This window comes from Notamacropus eugenii, chromosome 7 (genome assembly GCF_028372415.1).
Source record: "Notamacropus eugenii isolate mMacEug1 chromosome 7, mMacEug1.pri_v2, whole genome shotgun sequence".
NCBI lineage: Eukaryota > Metazoa > Chordata > Mammalia > Diprotodontia > Macropodidae > Notamacropus > Notamacropus eugenii.
This window is the reverse complement of record NC_092878.1, coordinates 38941663-38965821: the sequence shown is the minus strand read 5'-3', so window position 1 is coordinate 38965821 and position 24159 is coordinate 38941663. Positions and strand designations below refer to the sequence as shown.

General features: G+C 38.6%; 1 protein-coding gene across 2 annotated transcripts in view; it reads right to left on the bottom strand.

Annotated features, from left to right (window-relative positions):
• LOC140513412 (cation channel sperm-associated auxiliary subunit beta-like) overlaps nt 1-24159 on the bottom strand; it is a 257769-nt gene that overhangs the window by 174316 nt on the left and 59294 nt on the right. For both annotated transcript variants that reach the window (XM_072623090.1, XM_072623091.1), the window contains 4 exons: nt 14653-14802; nt 8076-8174; nt 7461-7576; nt 4463-4495 (listed from right to left, as the gene is read on the bottom strand). In XM_072623090.1, the coding sequence (XP_072479191.1) occupies nt 4463-4495; nt 7461-7576; nt 8076-8174; nt 14653-14802 (398 nt within the window). The remainder of the gene's footprint in view (nt 1-4462; nt 4496-7460; nt 7577-8075; nt 8175-14652; nt 14803-24159) is intronic.

Here is a 24159-nt window from a genome sequence, read left to right as displayed (position 1 = left end):
ACTATGCCCAAAGGTCTATAAAATTGCGCCTGCCCTTTGATCCAGCAATACCACTACTAGCTCTGTATCCCGGAAAGATTATTAAAAAGAGAAAAGAACCTATATGTACAAAAAATATTTATAGCAACTCTTTTTGTGGTGACAAAAACAATAATTGGAAATTGAGAAGACGCCCTTCAGCTGGGGAATAGCTGAACAAATCGTGGTATATGAATGTAAAGAAAAGCTATTGTGTTATAAGAAATCAAGATCAGGCAGTTCTCAGAAAAACCTAGAAAAACTTGCATGAACTAATACAGAATGAAGTGAACAGAACCAGGAGAACTTTGTACATAACCACAGCAACAATGCATGATTATCAACCATGACTGACCTACATCTTCTCAGAAATATAACGATCCAAGACAATTCCAAAAGACTCAAGATAGAAAATGCTATCCATATCCAGAGAAAGAATTGATTGAGTCCTAATATAGATTAAAGCATACCATTTTCACTGTATTTTTGTCATGGCTTTTTCTCCTCATTTTTTTCATTCTCATTTCACAACATGACTAACATGGAAATATAGTTTACAGCATTGTACCTATATAACTTATGTCAAATTGCTTACCCTCTCAGGGGAAGAAGGAGAGGAAGAAGGGAAGAAATTTGGAACTCAAAATTTTATTTTAAAAAATTTCAAAAATTGTGTGTATATGTAATTGGAAAAAAATACTATTTATAGTCAAATTAGTAATAATAAATAATAGTAAATAATTTTATAATAAAAATAATAATAAATCACAAATTAGTAAAACATGGAAGAAATTACCTGTCAGATATATGAATAGAGAAAGAGTTTGAGACCAAAGAGACAGATTCACAAGTGGTAAAATGAATAATTTTGATTACATAAAATTATATAGAAAGCATTTTCACAAAGCCAGAGCAGCTAAAATTAGAAGAAAAGTAGGAAAGTAGGAGGAAATCTTTACAGCAAGTTTCTCTGATAAAAGTATCATTTCTAACATATACAAGAAAATTTTTCAAATGTACAAGACTCATTCATCAATCGTTAAATGGTTAAGGGATATGAACAGGCAGTTTTCAGAGGAAGAAACCAAAGCTATTAATAATTACATGAAAAAACGGTCTCAATCACTAATAATTAGAGAAATACAAATTAAAGCAGCTCTGAGGTACCATCTCACACACATCTGCTTAGTTAGGATAACAAAAAGGAAATGAAAGTGACAAATCCTAGAGAGGATGAGAGAAAATGGTTACATTAATGCACTGTTGGTAGAACTGTGAACTGGTCCAACCATTCTAGAAGGCAGTTTGAAACTATGCCGAAAAAAACTACTAATCTATGTGTATCTTTTGACCCAGCAATAGCCCTATACACAAAGAACTCAAAGAAAGAAGGAAAGGACACATATGTACAAAGATATGTATAGTGGCTCTTTTTGTAGTGGGAAAGAATAGGAAACTGAGAAAGTGTTCCTCAATTGGGGAATGGCTGAACAAGGTAAGGTATATGAATGTGATGAAATACTATTGTGCTATAAGAAATGATAAAGAGAATGGGTTCAGAAAAATCTGGGAAAACTTGTGCAAATCAATGCAAAATGAAGTGAGCAAATCCAAGAAACCAATTTAAATAGTAACAGTACTATTGGGCAGCTAGCCTGGCATAGTAGATGGAGTGACAATCCTAAAGACTCATTTTTCTGAGTTCAAATCCAGCCTCAAACATTTATTAGCAGTGTGATCCTGGACAAGTCACTTAGCCCTATTTGCCTCAGTGAAAATGAGCTGGAGAAGGCAGTAAACCATTCCAGTATCTTTGCCAAGAAAAACCAAATGGGGTCACAAAGAGTTGGACATGATTGAAAAAAATGGCTAAATAAATTAACATCAATATATAAAGGTAATTCCCTTCAAAACCCTTAATAACTATGATCAGCACAATGATTAACCACAACTTCAAAGAATTCATGATGAAACATGCTGGCCACTTCCAGATGGAGAGACCTGATAGACTCAGAATGCAGAACAGAGCATATTTTCTTTTTTCTTTCTTTTGCTTTTTTTTTGGACATGACTAGCGCACATATTTAGTTTGTATGGCTACACATATTTGTAATAGGCTTTGTTTTTCTTGCCCTCCAGGTAGAGGAAGGAGAACTCAGAAATTAAAATTAAATGAATTAATAAAAATTAAAAAATAAGTCATCCTCAATACCAGAAACGTCTATGTCAAAAAGCACATGCACAAAGGCTGTGGTTAGGAAAATTGCTTCTATTAGAAAAGTGCCTGTCGATGAGATAATTTCATTGTCAGGAAACTACTTTTTATTGTTTGTGTGAGGAAACAAAGATTACTACCTATTTTATAAGAATTCTCTCCCAAAGTGAAAAAAAGGAGGATGTTCTTCCTGCCTTCTTTGCCTCACTGCATATGGCCAGAAATTTTTTGCTATCTGATCCCTGTGGTTCTCTCACATCTGACTCTTTATGACCCTAATTTGTACTTTTCTTGGCAAAAATATGAAATGGTTTGCTATTTCCTCCTTGTAAAGTTAAGGTAATTAGAAGATCTTCCCTGCCCCTTAATAGGCCCAAGTGACTGGCTTTGAGCTTTGGTCCAGCCCACAGCCTGAGTCACATGGAGCAGATGGTGGAAGGAGCTCGCTGAAAGGTGGAGCAGGAAAGGTGCAGGGAGAGAGAGGGAAGTGGAGCTGGGAGAGAGAGGAAGCAGAGCAGAGCAGCTAGCCTTAGTGAGAGAGGGCCATTTTGCCTTAAGGGAGCTTGTTTGTGGGGTGGCCTGACAGAGGAAGGGCTCAGAGATAGCTGTCTATTTGTACTTTGTTCTCATGGTGGAATTGGCTTTCTAGTATCTGAATAAACTTTTTGGTTTCGTCTTTGAGGAACAGAGTCTATATTTTGAGAAATTACCTTGGAAATACACATGCATATCCACAGTGGCTGCTGTGGGTATCACATTGGTGCTACACTCCTCTGGTTCATTTTTACATGTGAGTAAATTGAGACAAACAGGGTTAAGTGACTTGACCAAGGTCACACAGTTAGTGTCTGAAACCAGATTTTAACTCAAGCACATGAATCTTCCTGATTCTCAGTCAAGCACTCTACCCACTGTGTCACCTAACTATTTCTTCAGACTTATAGAATCCCAGAAAGTTAGATCTAGGAGTTTACTTTTGAGATTATCCCATTCCAATCTCACTTTACAAATGAAGAACCCGGAGAGGTTAAATAATTTGATCAAAATTACACTAGTTAGTAACAGAAAAAGATCTAGACCTCAAATAGATCAAGTCCTAGTCTAGTGTTGACCCTTTCCTCTGTACTTGTGCTCACTGTCATCTCTCCAGCATTTGACACTGCTGGCCAATCCCTTTCATATAAATCTCTCAAGCCTTGACCTCTCAGAAAAATCAGTGATGAAAATGTAGTTATCAGACCAATCTTTCTAAAATATAGCTTTCATCATGTCATATGAGGATCAAGTGAGATAAATGCCAAGTTCACCATTCTACCAATAGTGCGTTAGTATACCCATTTTCCCCCATTCTCTCTAGGATTTGTCATTTTCATTTTCTTTTTGTTATCTTAACCAATTAGCTATGCGTGAGATGGTACCCCAGAGTTGTTTTAATTTGTATTGAAAAGCTGATAACTCCTTCTCATTACCCATCAGATCAAGGTTTAGTTCTGCAGTTAGGGACTCAAAGCCCTTTATAATAGATACAGATATATATAGAATACTAGAACTAAATTCAGGAGAACACAAGTTCAAATCTTCCTGCTGCAAACCTTTAAGAGTTGTTGGACCCTGGGAAGTTACTCCATTTCTCAGCCTCAGTTTCCTCATAGGTAAAATGAAGATAATAATAGCACCTATTTCATAGGTGTATTGTGAGGATCAAGTGAGATAAATGTAAAGTGCTTTGCCAATCTTAAAGTGCTATATAAATGCTATTATTAATTATTACTACTATCATGATCATATTATAATCATCCTTCTTATTCCACCTGTCAGGAGGACCATATCCTGAGTTACCTTCCTATTCCTTAAACTCTTCATGCTTACTCTTGCTCATTTTCTCATACTATTTTCCATACCTGGAGTGCTCTTCTCCCTCCTTCCCACTGATCCAAATCCTAACAATACTTTAAGACAATATCAAGACCCTCCAGCTATAATAAAAGTCTTGGCTCAAGTTTCCTGCAACTGGATCGCTGTATCTTGCAGCTTATCCTTTACACTTATTATCTGCTTTTTTTTTCTAATATTTGCAAACCAGTTTATCTATATCTTCTGGAATTGATTTTTTTCTCTTTAAAATATAAATTGTCAAATGTATTTATTCTTGGGTTTATAAAACAAATTCCTACCCATCTCCCCTACCCAGACTCCGTTTTCCAGGCCCAGGAATGTATGGTGTCTTACCGTGCTAAAACCACAAAACTCCGCTCTTAAGAACTAGAAATGAAAAGAAAAGATAAAAGATGATCATATAACTATGTGAAAGGAAACGATGACACAAAGTGGGTTTAAAGTGTAACAGAGATAAAGGGATGATCAACCTGGCATTGGAGTTGGTTTCTGAGGTAGCTATGTACTACGAAATTTTACTCTTCTAATTTTACCCCACCACCTATGAGGATTAGGTCAGGGAAATTATTGAAAATCTGTCCTGCCAAGTGCACCTAGAGAATCTTTTTCCTTACCAACTCTTCTCTAATTGCTGTGTTATTTAAATGCAGGCCTATGCAACATATAGCCTGCCTAAGGATTTCAGCTGGCCCACGATGTAAAAGAAAGTAAAGATGTGGTGCATGTTTGGTTCATGCCCCACATAACCTGTCTTCTACTAGTCACTATTGTGCCTGCCATGTAGCTTGACAAATGGATTGCTACTGGGCACTCTCTCCGCTTTGTCAAAAGACCTGTGGCAATCAACCATTATCTCTGGTCTGAGAGAAGCAATTTCATGATAAATAAAAATCCTTAGAAATAAGTGTAATTCACAATTAATTGAAATTTCCCTTTTTTAATGTAGTTTATTTGCAAAAGTTTACTCATTAACTATACCTTTACTTTAAAAGTGAGCCACTAAAAACCTATCTGCAACCCAGGGAAGTTTAGCCTATTTAAATTTTGGCCTCTACCTACTGCCAAATTATGCAGGTCTGTTTTTATCTCTCCCTCCACTACTTAACCTTCTTCTTCAACCCTCGGGATGTATAACCATCCCAGATTTCATACTTTCTAACTCTGAAATCACAATTTTTTGTTCATTTTCCAAAAGGAAGGTACTTCAAAGGCAATCTAGGCTAATTAGTATGTGATTAAGATGTCATTCCCCCACCTCAACAACAAAAACATTCCCAACAAACAATCATAAAGCCTCCAAGGAAAGACCACTGGTGGTTGGAAACTTACCATTCTGTCTCTTCCACTCTAGGGTAGTTCCAACTGCCCTACTATAAGGAAGATTTTCCTTATATCCAGCTAAAATCTGCTTTTTTATTTTAGCTTTTTCTGATATTTCTACTTTCAAGGGCTAAAGAGAATTAGTCTAAACCACCTTCCAACATGATAGCTCTTAAAATCCTTGAGGATAGCAATCACTAGTCTTCTATTTTCCATGCTAATCACCTCTATGTCCTTAAACTAGTTTTTCCCATAACATTATTCCTACATTTTTTCCTTACTCCCTATTGTACTCCTTGTAGGCCTCAGCTTTATATTCTGACATGATAATGTTTAATATATGTGTTTTATGGTGTTTCAGAGCAAAACTGTCTCTTCGCCCTTTGAGAAAACATCTGGAAAGAAGGTAAAAATAAAGCTGGTAATATTCCTCATAAAGTGAACCTACCCAAACAAAATCACACCAAGTTCTGAAGTAAACTATTCAGTTTTCCTTCGATAGGGTATTGACCTTCTCAGTGAGTATGCATGCTTTGTTTTATTTTTATTGATACATTTCGTATTTACGTTATCTACAATTCTTAATATATCCTTCTGTCTTATCCCTCTCAGAAAGTCATCCCTTATAACCAACAATAAAAAAGAGGAAAAGAAAAAAGTTCAGCAAAGCTAATATATCAGTCAAGTCATCAGTATATGCAGCATTCAATAGTCATAACCTCCACATCTTTATAAAGAAGAGTAGCGAGGTTCTTCTCATATTTTGGGGGGAGACCAAACTTGATCATTATAACTTCAACAGAAACAACTTTATTTTGCTATTTTTCTTTCTATTTATTTTATAGTCCTGGTGCATGTTTTTTTACAGCTTTGGTCTCTTTCACGTTGTATCAGTTGATGTAAACTTTCCTGTATTTCTCTACGTTCATCATTCTCACCATATCATGCAGTGTAATAATATTGTACTCCATTCTTATGACCTAATTTGTTTAGCCATTCCCCAATCAATAGTAATTTACATTGTTTCCAGTGTTTTGTTGCTATAAGAAGTGCTATTACAAATAGTCCTAAGTGGAGTCTTTATTTCTAGTATTAACTTCATTGAGGTATATACTTAGCAGTGGGGTCTTGAGCTCAAAAAGTACAGATATTTTAGTCACGTAGCATATTTCCAAGTTGCTTTCTAGAATGGTTTGACAATTCTAGAGTACCTTTCCATAATGAATCCAACATTGACATATCTCATTTTTTTGTCTTTTTTTTTTTTTAGTTTTCTAGGTAGGAGGTTGAGTCTCAGTGTTGTTTTGATTGTGCAGGAACATTTTATGAAGAACAGTTAGCATTATTTTCATCAGCGAGGCTGATTCTATCCACAAAAATAGAAATGTCTATATGTCTTCACAGATATATCTCTTGGAGTCTCTGTTTTGTGGAGGGGCACAAGTTGACCTTTATTCCCTTTCCTGCCCTCTTCTTAGTTTCTGGACTTTTAAACTATGCATCTGCCATGGAACTTCCCTTAGCACCTGGGTCTTCTCACCTTATAATATAAAATTACTTTTGTGGCCTTCTCACTCTGGAATATCCTTCCATCATTGGTGAATTTCTCTTAGGGCCTCCATTTTGCAGAGCAGCCTAACCTAGACTTCCTTCCCTTCTCAGTCCTGTTCCTGGCTACCAAACTTCAAAATCATGTCTTCATACTTGGTACCTCAATTTCCCACTGCTCCTTTCTAGGTTTTTTAGCTGTTTTTAATGTTGTGTCTTCCCAGCATAGAATGTAAGCTCCTTGAGTATGTGGCCTTTCATTTTACTTGTATTTATATATTCCTAGTCCTTAACATGGTGGCTGGTATTTAGAAATTGTTTAATAAACGCATGTTTCTTTACTTTGTTCCTTGCTTCCTTCTCAAAGGTCTAAGAGGCACCATATAATATGCCCTTCATATATCTCTTTACTTGACACCAAGGTGATATCTAAGACAGATAGCTACAGAGATGAAACACATACCTGTAAAGTACCATTTGGATAACGAAGATCTGAACTTATGAAAAGGCCCAATGTTGTAAGGATCACTAAATAATGATTTGTTAAGACAATTTCCACAAGTGAAGATTTTTGGCATGCTAAAGAAGGAAAAATAACAATAAGTTTATTTATAAATTGAAAACACATTCACAGGGATCAGGATCAACAGAATTTATTTTCATAGTTTTGCTTCCTTTTCATGATATAGATGGAGAGAGATGGCAGTTGGATAAATGTGACTTAGTTGTGTTGGCACAGTTCAGTCCTGGGAATCAAAAATTCTTGGTGACTAAACCTAATTCGACTGATTTGCCAGTGAACCTTCAGGGAGCTACAGTGTCTCTAGCCCTTTATTTCCTGTTTCTTCCCTTATGATATTATAAAGCAATAATGTACTCGGGTATACTATGAGACCACAAAAATCCTTGGGATTCTATACTTATCAATTATTAGAGTTAAGTTTGAACTTAGAAATCAACTAACTCAGACTTCTTACTTTACAAATGAACTTGAGTCTCAGGAACGGACTTGCCTAATATGTTATCAAGAGGTGAGAATAACAGTGCTACCAATGAAATCTCTGGCCAAAAAAGTTACCTTCATCGTCATTGTAAATGCAGATATTATTTGTGATATCATACCAAGCAGTGTCATTATTCTCCCAAAATCCAGAAAAAGTCACCCCTAAGTAAAATCCTAAAAAGAAAACACAAAATAAAGGCTTTAATGGGGGTAAACAAAATTGCGCCAGCTAGGTGACGCAGATCAGATAGTTCTAAAAAGATTTTAAACAAATTATATAGTGTCTGACCAGTAGACAAAACTTTGATGGGGTTACCACATACTGCTGTTCATTTTCATCACATCTTTCACAAACTGGAAAAATACATTATTTTAATTGATCAGATATATTACAAGGCCTCTGAAAGAATATTTAATTGAATTAGTTAACACTGGGAAGAATATAAGAGAAGCTCACATATCTATAGCATAATTTTTTTTTATAAAGCCCTTTCTTCAGCAGTGATCCTCACAGCCATGGAGTCTATAAAAGCATTACCAACCCATTTCAATGAGAGGAGTCTCAATGAACAAGTATCAGAATGAAACAATTTAAATAAAAAAGCTATCACAAAGCTAAATTTCTACTTATTTTCAGGCCAAATATCAACTATTAGAGATATTGGGTAATAACATACTACTAAAAGGTAACCAAACCATGAAAATAATCATCTGAGTGGCGTATCATCTGAACTCCTTCTATGAAGCAAACATCCACAGTCACAAACATACATGCACACACAAAACTCACAAACTTGTTTTCCAAGTGCATAACAATGACACTCATCCACTTGGTATTATTATTTGTGAAATAGAAGTTAAATATAAACACAATTACATATATGAATACACAAATATTTGTTTGTATGTTTATTTGCATACTTTCCCCCCTTAACTGTGAGCTCCTCCATGGCAGGGTTTATCTTTTTTTTATTCTTTTGTATCCCCAGTGCTTAGTGTAGTACCTGGCACATAATTGATGAGTAGGTATTTATTGACTGATAAGATAAAGGAACAAAAAGGCAAGAAATAGACCCTTGAACTGGCTATGATAATATCTTCACAGTAGCATGGATCAAAAATATACTTGGTTTTCACTTCTACCAGATATTGAACCATTCCAATTTCAGAGCTACTATTTCATAGGTTTTCATGTAAGATGAATTTCCAAAGATGAGAATGTACTTTGACTTCTCCTTTCTCTTCTGAATGCAAAACAAATGGTATAAGCTCCAAAAGTAATACGATTGAGCTTGCCTGACTTATTCTATATAGGTTCTCCTTACTACACAGAAAACCTCATTATGACCTTTCATTGCCTCTTGTGCAATAGCCTTCTAATTGGTCTACCTATCTCTTCCCACTCCAATACATCCTCTACACAGCTACTATTAAAACAATATCCCTAAACATATCTGATCATGTCAGACCCTATATTCCCATCCTACCTGCAGGGTCAAATAGAGTCTTCTGATTTGTATTTAAATCCCTTTGCAGCCTTGTCCCTTCCTACTTATCCAGTCTTGTCACATTACTGTCCTCCAGGCATTCGAAGGTCCAATAATGTTGACTTACTAGTCATTCTTTATGTGACACTCCCATCTCTGTGCTTTTGCAATGCCTGCATTCCTCTCCTGCAACCTCCTAGAATTCCTTATTTCCTTTAAAACGCAGCTCAAATAATGAATTCTGCTGGAAGCCTTTACCAAACCCCACAGAGAAAAACATGTGAGAGATGCTATGGAGGTAGAAACAGGCATTTGGCAACTGGTTAAATTTTTCAGGGCATTCATTCTTGGGTGAAGTGTTCCATTGTCTGTTCTAGGGTGTCAATTTCTTTGTCATTCTTTGGTCCCTAACTTTTCAATTCTGCAGTTCTTGCATCATCTATTCTAGGTACTCTTCCAGGCCCTGTGGCCAGGGTGGTTTTTTTCTCTGAGGTTTTACCTAGACTTATTAGAGAATTGATATCCTCTTCAGGCTTCAATTCCTGGACATCTCTCAAATCAGTGTATTTCCACCTTATTGTCAGATCTGTCCTTGGTTTGCTCATAAGAAACTTGATGAGTCAGGTTCCTCTCTGAATGCTGTGGGCAGAGCCTACCTTGCCCTGAGTATAGTGAGTCAGAATAGGCCCCTCCTTCAAAAGTCTCCAGGGTTCTGTCTGCAGGATCCCCTTTCTCACAAGGCTCTGGACCTCTCCTTGCTGTGTGTAGACTTACCCTGATGTTCTTTCTTGCTGTTGCTAGACTCAGTGGTTACTCTTGTGCTGGTGAACGCAGGCATCAGTGACGACTTGGACTGGATTTTGCCTAGGACCTTTGTCCTAAAGCTTAGCTGGGCCAATGAGACCCAGTGGGCCAATCAGAAATTCCCTGAAACTTACTCCTCTGCTAGGCTAGAACTGAGTTGGTACCCTCTTGGGAGCAGGTCTAGGTCAGCCTCAGACTCTATTTCTGGAGTGCTATGCTGGACCAGCCTTAAATATCCTAAGGCTATCTACTCTCTCACTCTGAAACTGAGTGTAGGCAGCCAGCTACAGGTTTATGGAAAGCTCTGGCCTCTGACGGGAATTTGGGATCCTCTCTGAACACCACTTACAGTCATAGGATTTGGGAAAGACTTGGGCTTGGGTGCTCTGAAGTTCAGATTTGGAATGTTGAGATTATACAGACGGCTTCAAGGGGGATTGGTCTAACTGATCTATCCCAAGAACTCTGTAGGACCCTGGGTTACCTCTGTGTGGATTCCTTGAATGCATAAAAAGTCTAGAAGTAATTCTTTCTGTGATCTGGTAGAGCAGAGATCATCCCTATGACCAGATGGAGAGTTTGAGAAGGAACTGGGATTCTCTGTGTCCTAACATGCAACCAGAAGCGTAGAGTTATTCAAGGAAGGTTAATACTTCTGGTGTGAGGGTTGCCAAGCCCTTTTCAGGCCTGCTTTCCACCTATAGTGTCCACCTGTTCTACCTAAGTCTCACCTGTGACTGCAAGAAACTATAGCCTGTTCTAGGGCTGTACCCCAAAGAGATCAAAAAATGGGAAAAGGACCCACATGTACAAAAATATTTATAGCAACTCTTTTTGTGGTGGTCAAGGACTGGAAATCTAGGGGATGCCCATCAATTGGGGAATGGCTGAACAAGTTGTGGTATATGAATGTATTATACTATAAGAAATGACAAACAGGCAGACTTCAAAAAAAACTGAAAAGACTTATATGAACTGATGCTGAGTGAAATGAGTAGATCCAGAACATTATACACAGTAATAGCCACAGTGTGGGAGGACTGTTTCATATAGACTTAGCTCTCCACAGCAATGCAAGGACTTAAAATATTTCCAAAGGACTTGATGCAAATTACCATCCACATCCAGAGAAAGAACTATGGAATCAGAACACAGAACGAAGAAAACTATGTTCTCTTTTGTTACGTTTTGTTGTGGTTTGGTTTCTCTCATGATTTATCCCATTCATTTTAATTCTTCTATGAAACATGACTAATGTGAAAATGTGTTTAATAAGAATGTATGTGTAGGACCCATATAAGATTGCATGCCATCCCAAGGAGGGGGGGAAGGAAAGGGAGAAAATTTCAAACTTATGGAAGCAATTGTTGAAAATTGAAAACAAATAGATTAATTTTTTGAAAATTTTAGGAAAAATAAAGAAGCTATAACAAGCACAGTGACTACACTCCAGTAAACCATTTTGGCAGATGGGCTAAAACCAGGGTGAAGGTAAACCAGGGGGTCTCAAAGCCATCATCAGTGAGCTGGGGGCAGTGTCTACCCCAAGTATGTGAAGAATTCTACTGATGGAATTGACTAATGAGAACAATTTGTTCCAATGGCCATGAAGGCAGCTAAAGCAAGTACTGCAGACAGCTTAGAGCTTGGTTGGACATCAAAGATACCAAGGTTATTCACTGCCATCTTGAGCCATCACCAGTCATCTTGCCTCTGTCCTGCCACTGGACTGGATGACACTGGAGGAAAGAGTGAGGCCAATGGCTTCATGCAGTTCTGCCTCACTTAAATTCAATTTACACATGAATCAAAAGACATCACCCATATCATTTTACCATTTTTACCTATCTGAAAGCCCTGTTGCAACAGGCAAGTGATGAAGCAGCAGGTGAGGATACGTTGGGAGGTGGAGTCACAACCCTGCACACAGGCAGCCTGGTTCATAGGGTTATCTTCTCACTAGAAGCAGCGGTGAGATTTGGCAGCCCCCTGGGTGTCTGAGCAGTCTTTTAAGAATTGTACTGCTGACCTGATGGTGTGAGGAAGGAGCTAGAAAAGGTGCCTCTGACTGATCACAGATTTATCCTCTCCAAGCTAAATATTCACATCCAACAAAAGTGGCAGCCTCAAGACAAAATGACTACGAGAAAAATTAATGTCATTAGATTAGAGGTCTTCTCTGAGTGGAAACAATTTGTTGCTAACTTGGAGAGCAATGGGGGAGCAGAAAAGGAGAAGAAAGCTTTCACAGATTTGATGTTGTAACACCAATGGGATACCCACAGCAGCTGCTATGGATATGCAGGTGTATTTCCAGGGTAAATTCACAAAATATAAACTCTCTTCCTCAAAGACAAAACCAAAATATTTTTTCAGATACCAGAAAGCCAATTTCACCAAGGTAACAATGAAGTTTGTACACGTCACCAATAAAGGGAGTACGGCCATGCTCAAATATTCCTTCTGTCAGGCCTCCCCACAAACAAGCTCCCTTAGGCAAAATCACTCCCTCACACTAAGCAGCTCTGGTCAGCTCTACCTGTTCTCTCCCAACTCTGCCTCACTCTCTCCCCTTGCCTCACCCTTCCTGTTCCACTCATTCAGCAAGCTCCTCTCTCCATCAACTCCATGTGACTCAGGCTATGAGCTAGGTCAAAACTAGAAGCAGGTAAAATAGGCCTATTAAAAGGCAGGGAAGATTTCAAATTCCCTTACCATTACATTTGGCCCCAAGATCTTTCGTGTCCATTAATAGGTCAATGGGAGCTTAAAGGTAACTGGTATTGACATAACTTTACAACAATATAACAGTGATAACACAAAATAAACACGTAAAATAATATCTTAGGGTGAGGCCTTGAGCACAAGTACCCCATCATTCCCCCAGCGCAAATGAATGGGACCCAAAATCCTTTGGGGTAAGGAGTAAAGGTCTTTTTCATAACTACATTCTGCTGAGATTGGACATGGAGCTGTCTCTGCCTCAAGAGGTCCCATTCAAGGAGTCACTTCTTTAGCTGCTATCCAGAGCTTGGTCAATGCCATGTACAGGGGTGGCACATTGAAGTTTTGGACAGAGGGTGACATCCAGCTTAAGCAGTCAGTCATCTAGAAGTGGAAGGCATTAAACCTGCAGGAGACAAATCTAGGGAACAGGCTCAACAAACAAAGACCAAAAAGAATAAGGAGAAAACCACCACAGCCTCAGCTGTGCTTCTTTACTTCACTTATACATACTACTACTCTCTTTCTTACTGCAGGATTTCCATAGATAAGAGAGGCCTCTGCCTCAGTATCTATTAATGCTCTAGTTACAATAGTTGATTCATTTTTCCAGTACATTATTAAACTGATATAGGGTCTGTAATCCTGTCTGTGTACTGTGGATTTTCCCATTTTTGGACATTTTCCCAGCCAATTACTAGGCTTTGGAGCTCTTTGTTAAGTGGAGTGTGTACTACCCCAACTTTCAGACGTTTTGTGCAGCTGTTTTCAGAGCTATCTCTAGGCACCTCTATGTTCTCAGATCCTCCAAAGTGGCATAATGAAATGAGAGGTATTTATTCCTCTCCTGGCCTACACTCTGGTCTGTGAGCAACCACAAGCACTCCTTTCTGCCCTGGAACTGTGAGTAGGACTCCCTTTCCATAGCTGCCAGCAGCTCTGCCATGCTAAGTGCTCCTCTTTGCCCCAGAACTGCCAACCAGGACTGTGACCCAGATTAGCCACTCAATTCCTCCACCTTCTGTAGGCCGGGAACTCCAGAAGCAGTCACTATTGAGGCAGCAGTTGCCACCCTGGGGCTGGGACTTGGGCTGACACTATGGCTGCGGTTCAGGCCAGATCATGCTCTCCTCTCACCAACCTTTGAAGTTATCTTTGGGGTTTGTGGGCTGAGAAGTTTGAAAACCACAGCTGATGCCAGCAATTCAGTGCCCTGAGGCCTGCTCCCATCCTATCTGTGCCTGAACAGCCCAGACTGGGCTGCACTTCACTTCAAGCCTGATGCAATAGATCCTTACTGTTGGCCTCCCAGATTGTCTTGGGCTGGAAATCTGTTTCACTCTGTCATTTTGTGGCTTCTGCTGCTATTCTAGAATTTGTCTGGAGTCATTTTTTACAGGTATTTTGAAAAGATTGGGAGGAGAGCTCAAGCAGGTCCCTGCTTCTACTCCACCATCTTGGCTCCCGCCCTGAGTAGGAACTATTCTAATTTTTTTGCATTTGTATCCCCAGTACTTTGCACAGTGCCTTACTCATAATAAATTCTTCATAAACACCTTTTTCATCTATTTAGTGATTAAATCACTATGCTCCACTGGCATTATAAAAATATAAAAAATTTAAAACTATAAACTTACCAGAAATTGTATTATCACTTTGGATTCCAATTATTGCCACATCATTAGCACACGGACTTCTTGTCACCTTGATACCTACCAAGTTTCTAAGTATTTCATGTAAGTTTAAATGGTTTACACGCCTTCCAATTTGCCACTGAAGAATAGGTTCTGTGGGATAAATAAATTGAAGTGTTCAAATTTATGAGTGTATTTATGAAAATTAAACTTTCTCTCACCAGCCTATAAATGCTCTGGAGGGCATTATGCTAAGAGAAATTATTATTAATAACTAATGATCTGAGGAGGTCCAGGATTCCTCTCTTTTTCTAAAGCACTCATATTTTTAAGCTCAGTCTCTGAAAGTTGAATTAACTTTTTCCTAAATCATGGTCAGATCCCACCCAACCTTAGAAGGAAATCTTCCGAATGGAGGTAGATCCTTTATCTACATTGCTCAGGGTTGGGGTGGTCTGCTATAGAGATCAGTCTCTTTGTCCGAGAGTAACATGATGTCACTCTCTCAGTCCTTCAATGGAATGAGCCCACTTCTCACTGCAATCTTCATTCTCTCATTAATTGTTTACTAATCACATTTGCCAGATTTGCAAATCAAATTGCCACCCTCTGAAACACCCATTTTTCCAAAGGCAGTCAAGAGTGCCACTGACTTTTCTTCTTAATAAGATGCTATCTTTGTTAATAAAATAATTAATTACACAAAATTACGTCTCTCAGATTTTTTAAATGTTACACTAAGTGCCTACAGGATATTGTTACACAGATGTGTATTTGGCATCTCAAACTCAACATGTTCTAAATTAAACTTACTATAGTTCTCCCTAAGTCTGCTTCTCATTCTGATTCTACTATTTTTTGCTGGCAGTATTTTTACTCTGTCTACCACTCTAAGTTTAGTACAGTGCCTGGCACAGTGTAGACCTTTAATCAATGTTTATCAAAACTTGAAGGGTATAGAAAAATGGTACCACTTGTAGTCTGGAAATATATATGACCTTGGAACTTAGCGCCACTTATTTACTTATTGGTTCTTTGTTACGAGTAAATATATTATATGCAGCATTCCATCATCTTTCTCTCCTGAGGGGAACCTGTTCCATTAGGCCAGGGTCACATGACCTAGGGCTCACTGAAATACTGTATGATCAAAAGGAGGCAGAAGACTCACGAGCTCCTTTTGGTTAGGTAAATGCAAAAATGCAGACGTCCCTGGTAGGTATTACCCAAGGTGTAAAGCAGAGCTGAGGGATGAAAGATTAGCAAGCCAGCCTTTAATACATGTTTATTGTGGATTGATCACTCATTCATCTCTCATACCTAGCAGTGACCAGATCCTGGTCATTTCACCTCCATAACATCTCACATGTGAGCCTTCTTCTCTCCTGCTACCACCATTATCCTAGGTCAGGCCTTTGTAAACACCTCATTGGACTATTCCAAGAGTCTTGTAACAGGTCTTTCTTTGTGGCTCTACTCTCTTTTTCCTCCAGTTCATCTGGTCATGTCACACTCTTCTGCATCAGTAGTTTGCTGGTTTCCTTAAGGCCCCAAAAAAATCTGATACCATCTTAGTTTTCTAGGCCTACCTCATACATCCCAGTCCCATTGCACTGCTATCTGTTACCAAATGGAACTTACTTTTTCTGCCTGTGTTGTTTCACTCATGCTCAATTCAGTTCAGGTGAATAAACATTAATTAATTACCAGTTCCATAAAAACAGATCAGCACCTTCTCTGAAACTTACATTCAAAAAGTTTCCCAGAATACTGAGAGGTTGAACTATTTGCCCAGGGACACAACCCATATTTGTTAGGGGTGAGACTTGAACCCATGTCTTCTGGATCCAGAGATCAGTTTTATCCATTACGCTACACTGCTCCTCAATCAGTTTTGCACAAGGCACTTTGCTATACATTGGAGATTAACTAAAGAAATAAGCAATGAAATCTTGCTCACAAGAAACTTTCTTGTTACTGGGTAGGTGTATGAAGACAGAGGAGACAGGAAGATACAATATAAATACAAATGAGGAAAAGAACAGTTCAGGAGGTAGAAAGCACTAACAACTAGGATTCTCAGAAAAGATTTCATGGAGGAGGTGACAGCTGAGCTCATCCTTGAAGGAGGATAAGGATTTCAGTGAAGTAGAAATCAAGAAGGAGTATGTTCTAAGCAAATAAGGTAGGGAAGAGCTAGGCTGCAAATACAAGAAGTGGAGTGCCAAATTTAAGATATAGCTGATAATCCTACTTAGTTAAAATGTGTGCTTGTGAAGAGGCTTAGTAGGAAATGATGCTAGCAAGGTAGTTTGAAGTCAGAAGGACTTTAAATGGCAGGTTTAAGATTTATTTTTTTATTGTAGAGAACATCAAGTTACCTAAGGGAAAGACTCAAGTGCCAATAAAGGTTTCTAAAGAAGGGGGTTATGTTTACAGACCTTTGACATAGGAAGATGATTTTTAAAAGCTGTGCAGGGGATAAATTAGAGAGGCCTGTCACTAAAATCAGAAAAAATAATTTGGGGGCTATTATGCTTAGGTATGAATGATGAAATCCTGCACTATAGTAGTGGTTGTGTGAGTGGAAAGCAGATGATACCTGGTAGCTGGGTCACCCTGGGATAATAACTTCTCTCAGCCTCAGTCTCCTCACCTATGAAACGGGAATAATAGTACCTAGCTCCGTACATTGTGAATTGGTAAGGTTTGGCATCTGATTAGATATGGAAGATGAAGGAAAGGAAAGCAACAAGGATGACTTCAAGGTACAGATCCAGGTGACAAGGAATGCCAATATAAATAGGTTCGTTTAGAGGAAGTCTAGATTTAAGAGAGAAGATAACTGTATTTTGGACACATTTGATTTCAAACCTAAGTACCATACAGGATAATATGACCAACAATCAGTTAACGTTGCATACATGACTGGAATTCAGAGGAAACATTTGGGTCAGCTGTATAGATCTGGGAGTCATCTGTACAAAGAAAACAATGATGAGGCCAGCAAGGCAGAAAGAATGAAGAGAGAAGATAATGAAGTCCAGGATAGAGGCTTAAGGAGCATCAAGAACCGAGAGAGCAGTGGTAGAGAAGCTAAAAGGGAGGACTGTCCAGGACAAGAGAATGTTCAATTCCTCATGAAATGAGGATAGAAGGTGTTATTTTGCTTTGATAGGGAGTTTACTTAAAAAGAGTTCCCTATACCAATGGAATCACAGGTCTTGTGCCAACATAATAACAATAATTAAAAGGTAAGCTGGAGTGTCCAGAGGAAGATGACCATTTTGGTAAAGGGCTTGAACACCGTGCAATAAGAGGAATGATTAAAGGAAAGCAATGACAAACCTGTAAAAGCTAACTTAAGGGGCTGATAGAGCTGTCTTCAAATATATGAAGAGCTAGTTTTAGGATGCATGGAAGCTCCCTGTCACAAGATATTTTTAAGTACACACTTTGTTGTAAATAGGATTCTTTTACAGATAGGGTTGCATTAGATCAGAATTTAGCAAACTATGGTATGAGGGCTAAATTCAGTTGCTGCATGTTTTCACATGGACAGCAAACTAAGAATGGTTTTTATATGTTTAAATAAAGTTTCATTGTATTTTAAAATGTAAAAAGTATTCTAAGCTAGAGGGCTTTGAAAAAATAAGTGCTAAAATTTGCTGGCTCCACTTTAGATGACTGAGAGTGTTTTCAAGTGTGAGGTGGGATTTTGTGACTCTGCCCATATCTGAGTTCATGGTTCGTATTTCTTAATTTAGCTAGTATATGTCCAATTACAGTGAATGTTTCTTTTCTTCATTGAAGAAAACTGTTGTAATGCTAACTGATATCCTTTGGTATGTCATTTTCTGGGAGCCCCACGAATGAGAAAGGGATTCTCCAGGTGATACATATAGAACATATAAAAAGAAATAGGATGGAATCAGACTGCGATTGATTTTGAATGGCAGAATAATTTATTCAGTAGTCAATGGGAAGTCATTGAAGGTGACATGAAAATAGTTATACTTTAAGAAAATTGCTTAAAGTTATGTGGAGCATTGATTGGAGAAGCAATAAACTAAAGGAATGGGGACCAGTTAGAAGGCTATTACAATAGTCTAACCAAGAAGAGATGGGCATCTGAACTAAGGTGGGTGGAACAGTAATGAGTAGAGGGTACAAATATGAAATATTGTGGAGAAAGAAAGAACATGTGTTGGGTGAGAAACTGAAAATCGTCAAAGATGACTCCAAAGTCTATGAATCTAGCTACCTAGGAAAATGATGGGGCTGCTATAACAAGTAGACATGTTAAAGGGAGGGTCATATTTAGGGAGAATGATAACGAGTTCTGTTTAGATTTGTTGAGTGTTCTGTGCCAGCAAGGATATCCCACATGCAGTTGAAAGTATGGAATTGAAATTCAGGGGAGACATCATTATAGAAGATGAGATGTGAGAATTATCTGCATAAAATACTAACTGAATCATAAAAGTGGATAGGGTCACAAAGGAAAAAAGCATAGATCACCAAGAGAATTTAGGAAAATGCCTTAAGGAACTCCCAGATTTTAGGATGGGAGGAGGAGGGCATAGAAAAGAAAAAAAATGTATTCTGAGAAGAAACAGAAGAGCCATGACTATTGGGCAATATAATGGGAGCCAGTCAAGGTAGAAGTACCTAGTGACAGGTTCTAAAGAGTTGTCAAGGAGAGAGAAAGGGGGCATTAGTAATGTCGGAGAGAACTGATTAAGCAGACTGATGAAGATTAAGGAGATAATATAAGAGATTGGAAAGTAAGTGGACTGTGAGGCAGTAGAGGCAAAGACCTTAAATTCATGTTTCTAGAAGTTTAACAATGAAAGGCAGGAAAAACACGATGATTTAAAGTATACAATCCTACTTAACAATCTTAGTTTTCCAACCTACTTTTCTAAGTCTTCAACTTCCAATACTCATCCACTTCTCCAGTTAGGCTAGTCTATTTACTGTCTTTTGGTTTGCAATGTACATTTCCACTTCCATGGCTATGATCCTACTAATTTCCCCAGTTTAAAATGTCCTCTCCCCTACTTTTCACCTATGTAAATCCTACCCAACCTTAAAGATATAATCCAAGTCTCATTCCAGTCCAGTGACCTCCTCCTCCTTTCAGTCTCAGACCAAGAATCATAAAACAGTAATGGACATAATCACTGAGGTGCTTGCAGTGCCCCTCCCCAATTCATACTCTACTGATCATTGGTGGAAAAGCAAGATGATATTTTAACAATCACTGGTCTCAGAGACAGAAACGTTTCTGTCTTGGTACTCTGTAGTTATATTACTGTGATAGTCATTATGAAAAAAATGCTCTAAATCATTATTGATTAGAGGGATGTAAATCAAAACAGCTCTGAGGTACCACATCACACCTGTCAGATTGGCTAACTTGACAAAACAGGAAGATGATAAATGTTGGAGAAGATGCGGGAGAGTTGGAACATTAATTCATTGTTGGTAGAGCTGTGAGCTGATCCAACCATTCTGAAGAGCAATTTGGAACTATGCCCAAAGTGCTACAAAAATATGCACATTCTTTGACCCAGCAATATCGTTTCTAGGACTGTATCTCAAAGAAATCATAAAAATGGGAAAGAGTCTCACATGTACCAAAATATTTATAGCAGCTCTTTGTGGTGGCCAAGAACTGGAAATGGAGTGGTAAGCATCAACCTTTCAATGCTCACTATCTTCATCTATAAAATGAGGATATAATAATATTTGCACTACCTACCTCACAGGATTTTTATGATGAAAATATTTTAGGAAACTTGAAGTGCTATATAAATGTGGGAGGGGTAGGAGTAATATGTCTACTTTACTTAAGTTAGCCTACTTTCTTCTTTAAAGAACAAAGAAACTCAAGACAAAATTGGTTCAGGGAACTAAAGCTCTTACCATTAATATTGCACACTGGTTGGTTGGCAATACAAAAACCCCGGGCATGAGGAGTTAAGAATTTTTCAAGCTTGGCATGCCTTCACTACTAAGCCTAACACTATGGCAAGTACACAGGCACAGGAAATTGGACTCAACCAACCAATCAATGCTGTATCTTTACAGAATATCCTTTAAACAAATACCTATGCCAAAAGGAAGAAAAACTTGTTGTTCAATGTTAAATTATCTACAAAGATCTCATTTCATTCCGATCCTAAACCTGAAGCACTGGACCATCCTGAATCAGGACTGGACCAAAATGGTAGATTGTTAATCTTATTTTTAGTTCATTAAACATGTATATATATATTTAGATTAACATATCATTGTAAAGAAGAGCAAAAATACAGAAATGGTGCAAATGGATGAGTGCTACAAACTTAAAACAAATATAAAATTCTTTTTTGAGGGCACTGCTGTGCACAAGATTTTGAGCACTGATCTTATATTGCCTTATATATTTAATTTTGCATGAATATATGCTTGATTCCTTAAACGATTGTTCTTTGAATACATTTTTCTATATCCTGTCGTTGCCACTAATAAATAGTGCTACAATAACTTTGCCTCTGTTTTTTGCTCTTCTCTATGACCTTCTCCCTCACTATCAATGAAAAGTACACATTTGCATTCCAGACAATTGTGTTTTTTCTCCAGGTGCTAGATTTCTCACGTGCAATATGCTATGTAGATAGGCAACTGTCATTTGGTGTGTGTTCATCCTTCATTGCCAAAGAAGACCATGCCATCAGAGAAATGATGACATGACTTGCACTTGACTTTGTTTTGAGTGAGGGAAGGCTGTGCCTCACTTCTCCTCCAGAGCCATCTGAATCCAGTGACCAGATATTCATCAGAACGAATAGAGATGACCCAGGATGAGGCAATTGGGGTTAAGTGACTTGCCTAAGGTCACACAGCTAGTGAGTGGCAAGTGTCTGAGGTGAGATATGAACTCAGATCCTCCTGACTCTTGCACTGGTGCTCTATCCACTGCACCACCTAGCTGCCCCATGGCCCCCAGTATATTGGGATGGAAATCAGGGGGAGAGAACAGAGAAGAGGCACACAGAATGGGAAGGCATGGATAGATTGTGATCCCATCGCCCATTCTGAGGACAGGGTAGATCTATCAAAGTAGTTTCCCCTTTCAGTACAGTGGGAAAAGATGTGGCCTTGGAATCAAGATCACTTGGATTAGAACCCTGCTTCTAACATTTCCTAGCTGTGTGATCTGTGCAAATCACTTACCCTCTTAATCTTAACCTCATTTTTTAAAATGAGAATAATAATAGCTATAGATTGTGGTGAGGTTCAAATGAGAATGTATTTGGAACACTTTGCATACTTTAAAATACTTAAATAAACCACCGTTAGTATTCCACTGGATACCAGCTAAAGTTCTTCTAACTGCAGCATAAAACCAGTCTAGAAAGCAAACTAGAAGACAGACCAAAACAGGAACCATCTTTGCAAGGAAGATCTTGGACAGAGAGGCCTGGCAATGGTAGGAATGTAGAAGTTAGGGTTCTCTGGCTCTTTGGAGAGGGACGGAGGTTAGAGAGCAGAGGTCAGAAAGGTGACCAAAGAAATAAGGGGCCCAAGCTGGTTGGGCCCATGGTGGGCTGAGCCCTCCCTTCCAGAACCCTAGCAGGCACAGGAAGGAATGGGTCACTCATTAACCCAAGGCTGAATGGGTTGGAGTAGGGTCAGCTGGGGCAGGTACATTTCAGAGGGGCAGGCCAAACCAGGTGGAAATTGAGCCCAGCCTGAGGCTGTTTAAACCGACAAAAGACGCGAGACAGTTTAATGACAGAGCCTGGAAGAAGTCAATTCCAGCTTTTATTTGAAGTAGAGAGCCAGAGATCAGCTTTCTGTCATTTGGTCTGAATTCAAGGACTGTGGGAATGTCTCCCTAGTTCCACCTGATGACTTATTTTCGAAATTTCATAATTAGAGACCATTCCATCGCGTTATCCTTTTTTAAAATGCAAATTCACTCCATGAATTTGAAACTACAGCCAGGTGCTTGTATTTTGCTGTGAGAACTGAGTTTGCTAGATGTTTTCCTGAAAGTGAATTTTGACAGAAGAAAGAACAGAGCTAGAACAAGCTCACTAGGCACCTAGGTCAAAGGCTGGGGGCGTTGCCACCACTGAGAAGACACAAGGTCAAAATGATGGGAGGCAGAAAGCCCCAAAAACATATTTCCTGCTTTGCCTAGAGTTCTCTTTCTTCCTAAATTCCAATTATCACTCTTCTTCTTGAATGATCCTTAGGCCAGTTCTTTGAAACTCGATTACACCATCAATACTCTATAACCTTCTTCAATTAGGACTAAACATTCCTGGAGTTGATAAAACAACAACAAAGAGTAACTAGAAGTGGAAATTAGAGAAATGCAAAAATCAGTAGTTTGCCATATCAGTATGTGTGAATCATTTCATGTTACTCCGGGGATTCAACAAAAGTTATTAGGGATTTATTCCAAGTACTCAACACAAAGTGTTGGCCTCATTGCAAGTGCTATTCATCTTTTGCTAATGAAACAGATGTTTGTTGCTGTTCCTTGCTTGCATTGAAGGTTCTGGGATATTTGGATGTAGGTTTGTTTTCCTTAGAGAGTAACAGGATTCATTGGTCATATTGGGGGCACTGGGTAAAGTCCTTCAGTATCTGAAGGTTAACATTAATTGTAGTGTCTGCATAAGTATAGAAATGGAACACTTAAACAGACACAATTCCAGAGGTTATACATGGTCAATGTGCTGTTTTAACTCGGATTTGTGGGACTGTGTTTTGTGGAGACTTGTGAGAATGGAGCTAGAAAGACAGAGATCAAGTATTCATTCCCTATCTTGAGGCTAATAGAAGCAAGCATGGGTTAAGCCTTGCACTGAGTCTCTGAGTGCTCCCCTGCTCTTTCCTTCTGAGACTGATAAGCTGCTGCTACTGCTGCTGCTACTGAACTGGAAGTGATGGTTGGGAGCATAAGCAAGGGATACATCCTCCTCTGGTATATCCTCCCTCTTTCCCCTTTTCACCTTTATTCCTCTCAGTTGTGTTTTACCTTCTGTCCCTCATAGGGCAAAAGCAGATTTCTGCACTGCTGTCAGCAGTGAGAGCACTGTCTACTTCAGATCCAAACTATTGCCTTCTTCTTTCCTTATTATGGCCATCATTTTATTTCTCTTTCTTTGAAAATATATGTATTATGTACATATACATATATATGTGTGTATATACACATATATTAATATTTAATTGGTGATTAATGCCAAGACAGGCAGATTTTGAGGGAAACACTGGGATCTTTGTGGAGAGTGGGAAAAATCCCCACTTTAACTTGAGACATAGGGAGAGGAAATGAGGAAGGGTAGTGAATCCATGTGGAAGTCACAAATGCAGTATAGGTGCATTGAGAACATAGTACTCTTGGGCCAGTACAAATTTCCATAAATAGCAGAGTTGATATACAGAGAGAGAGACTGATAATATAAGTTTCAATTGACCCTTAGACAAAGGTTAGCCAAGACT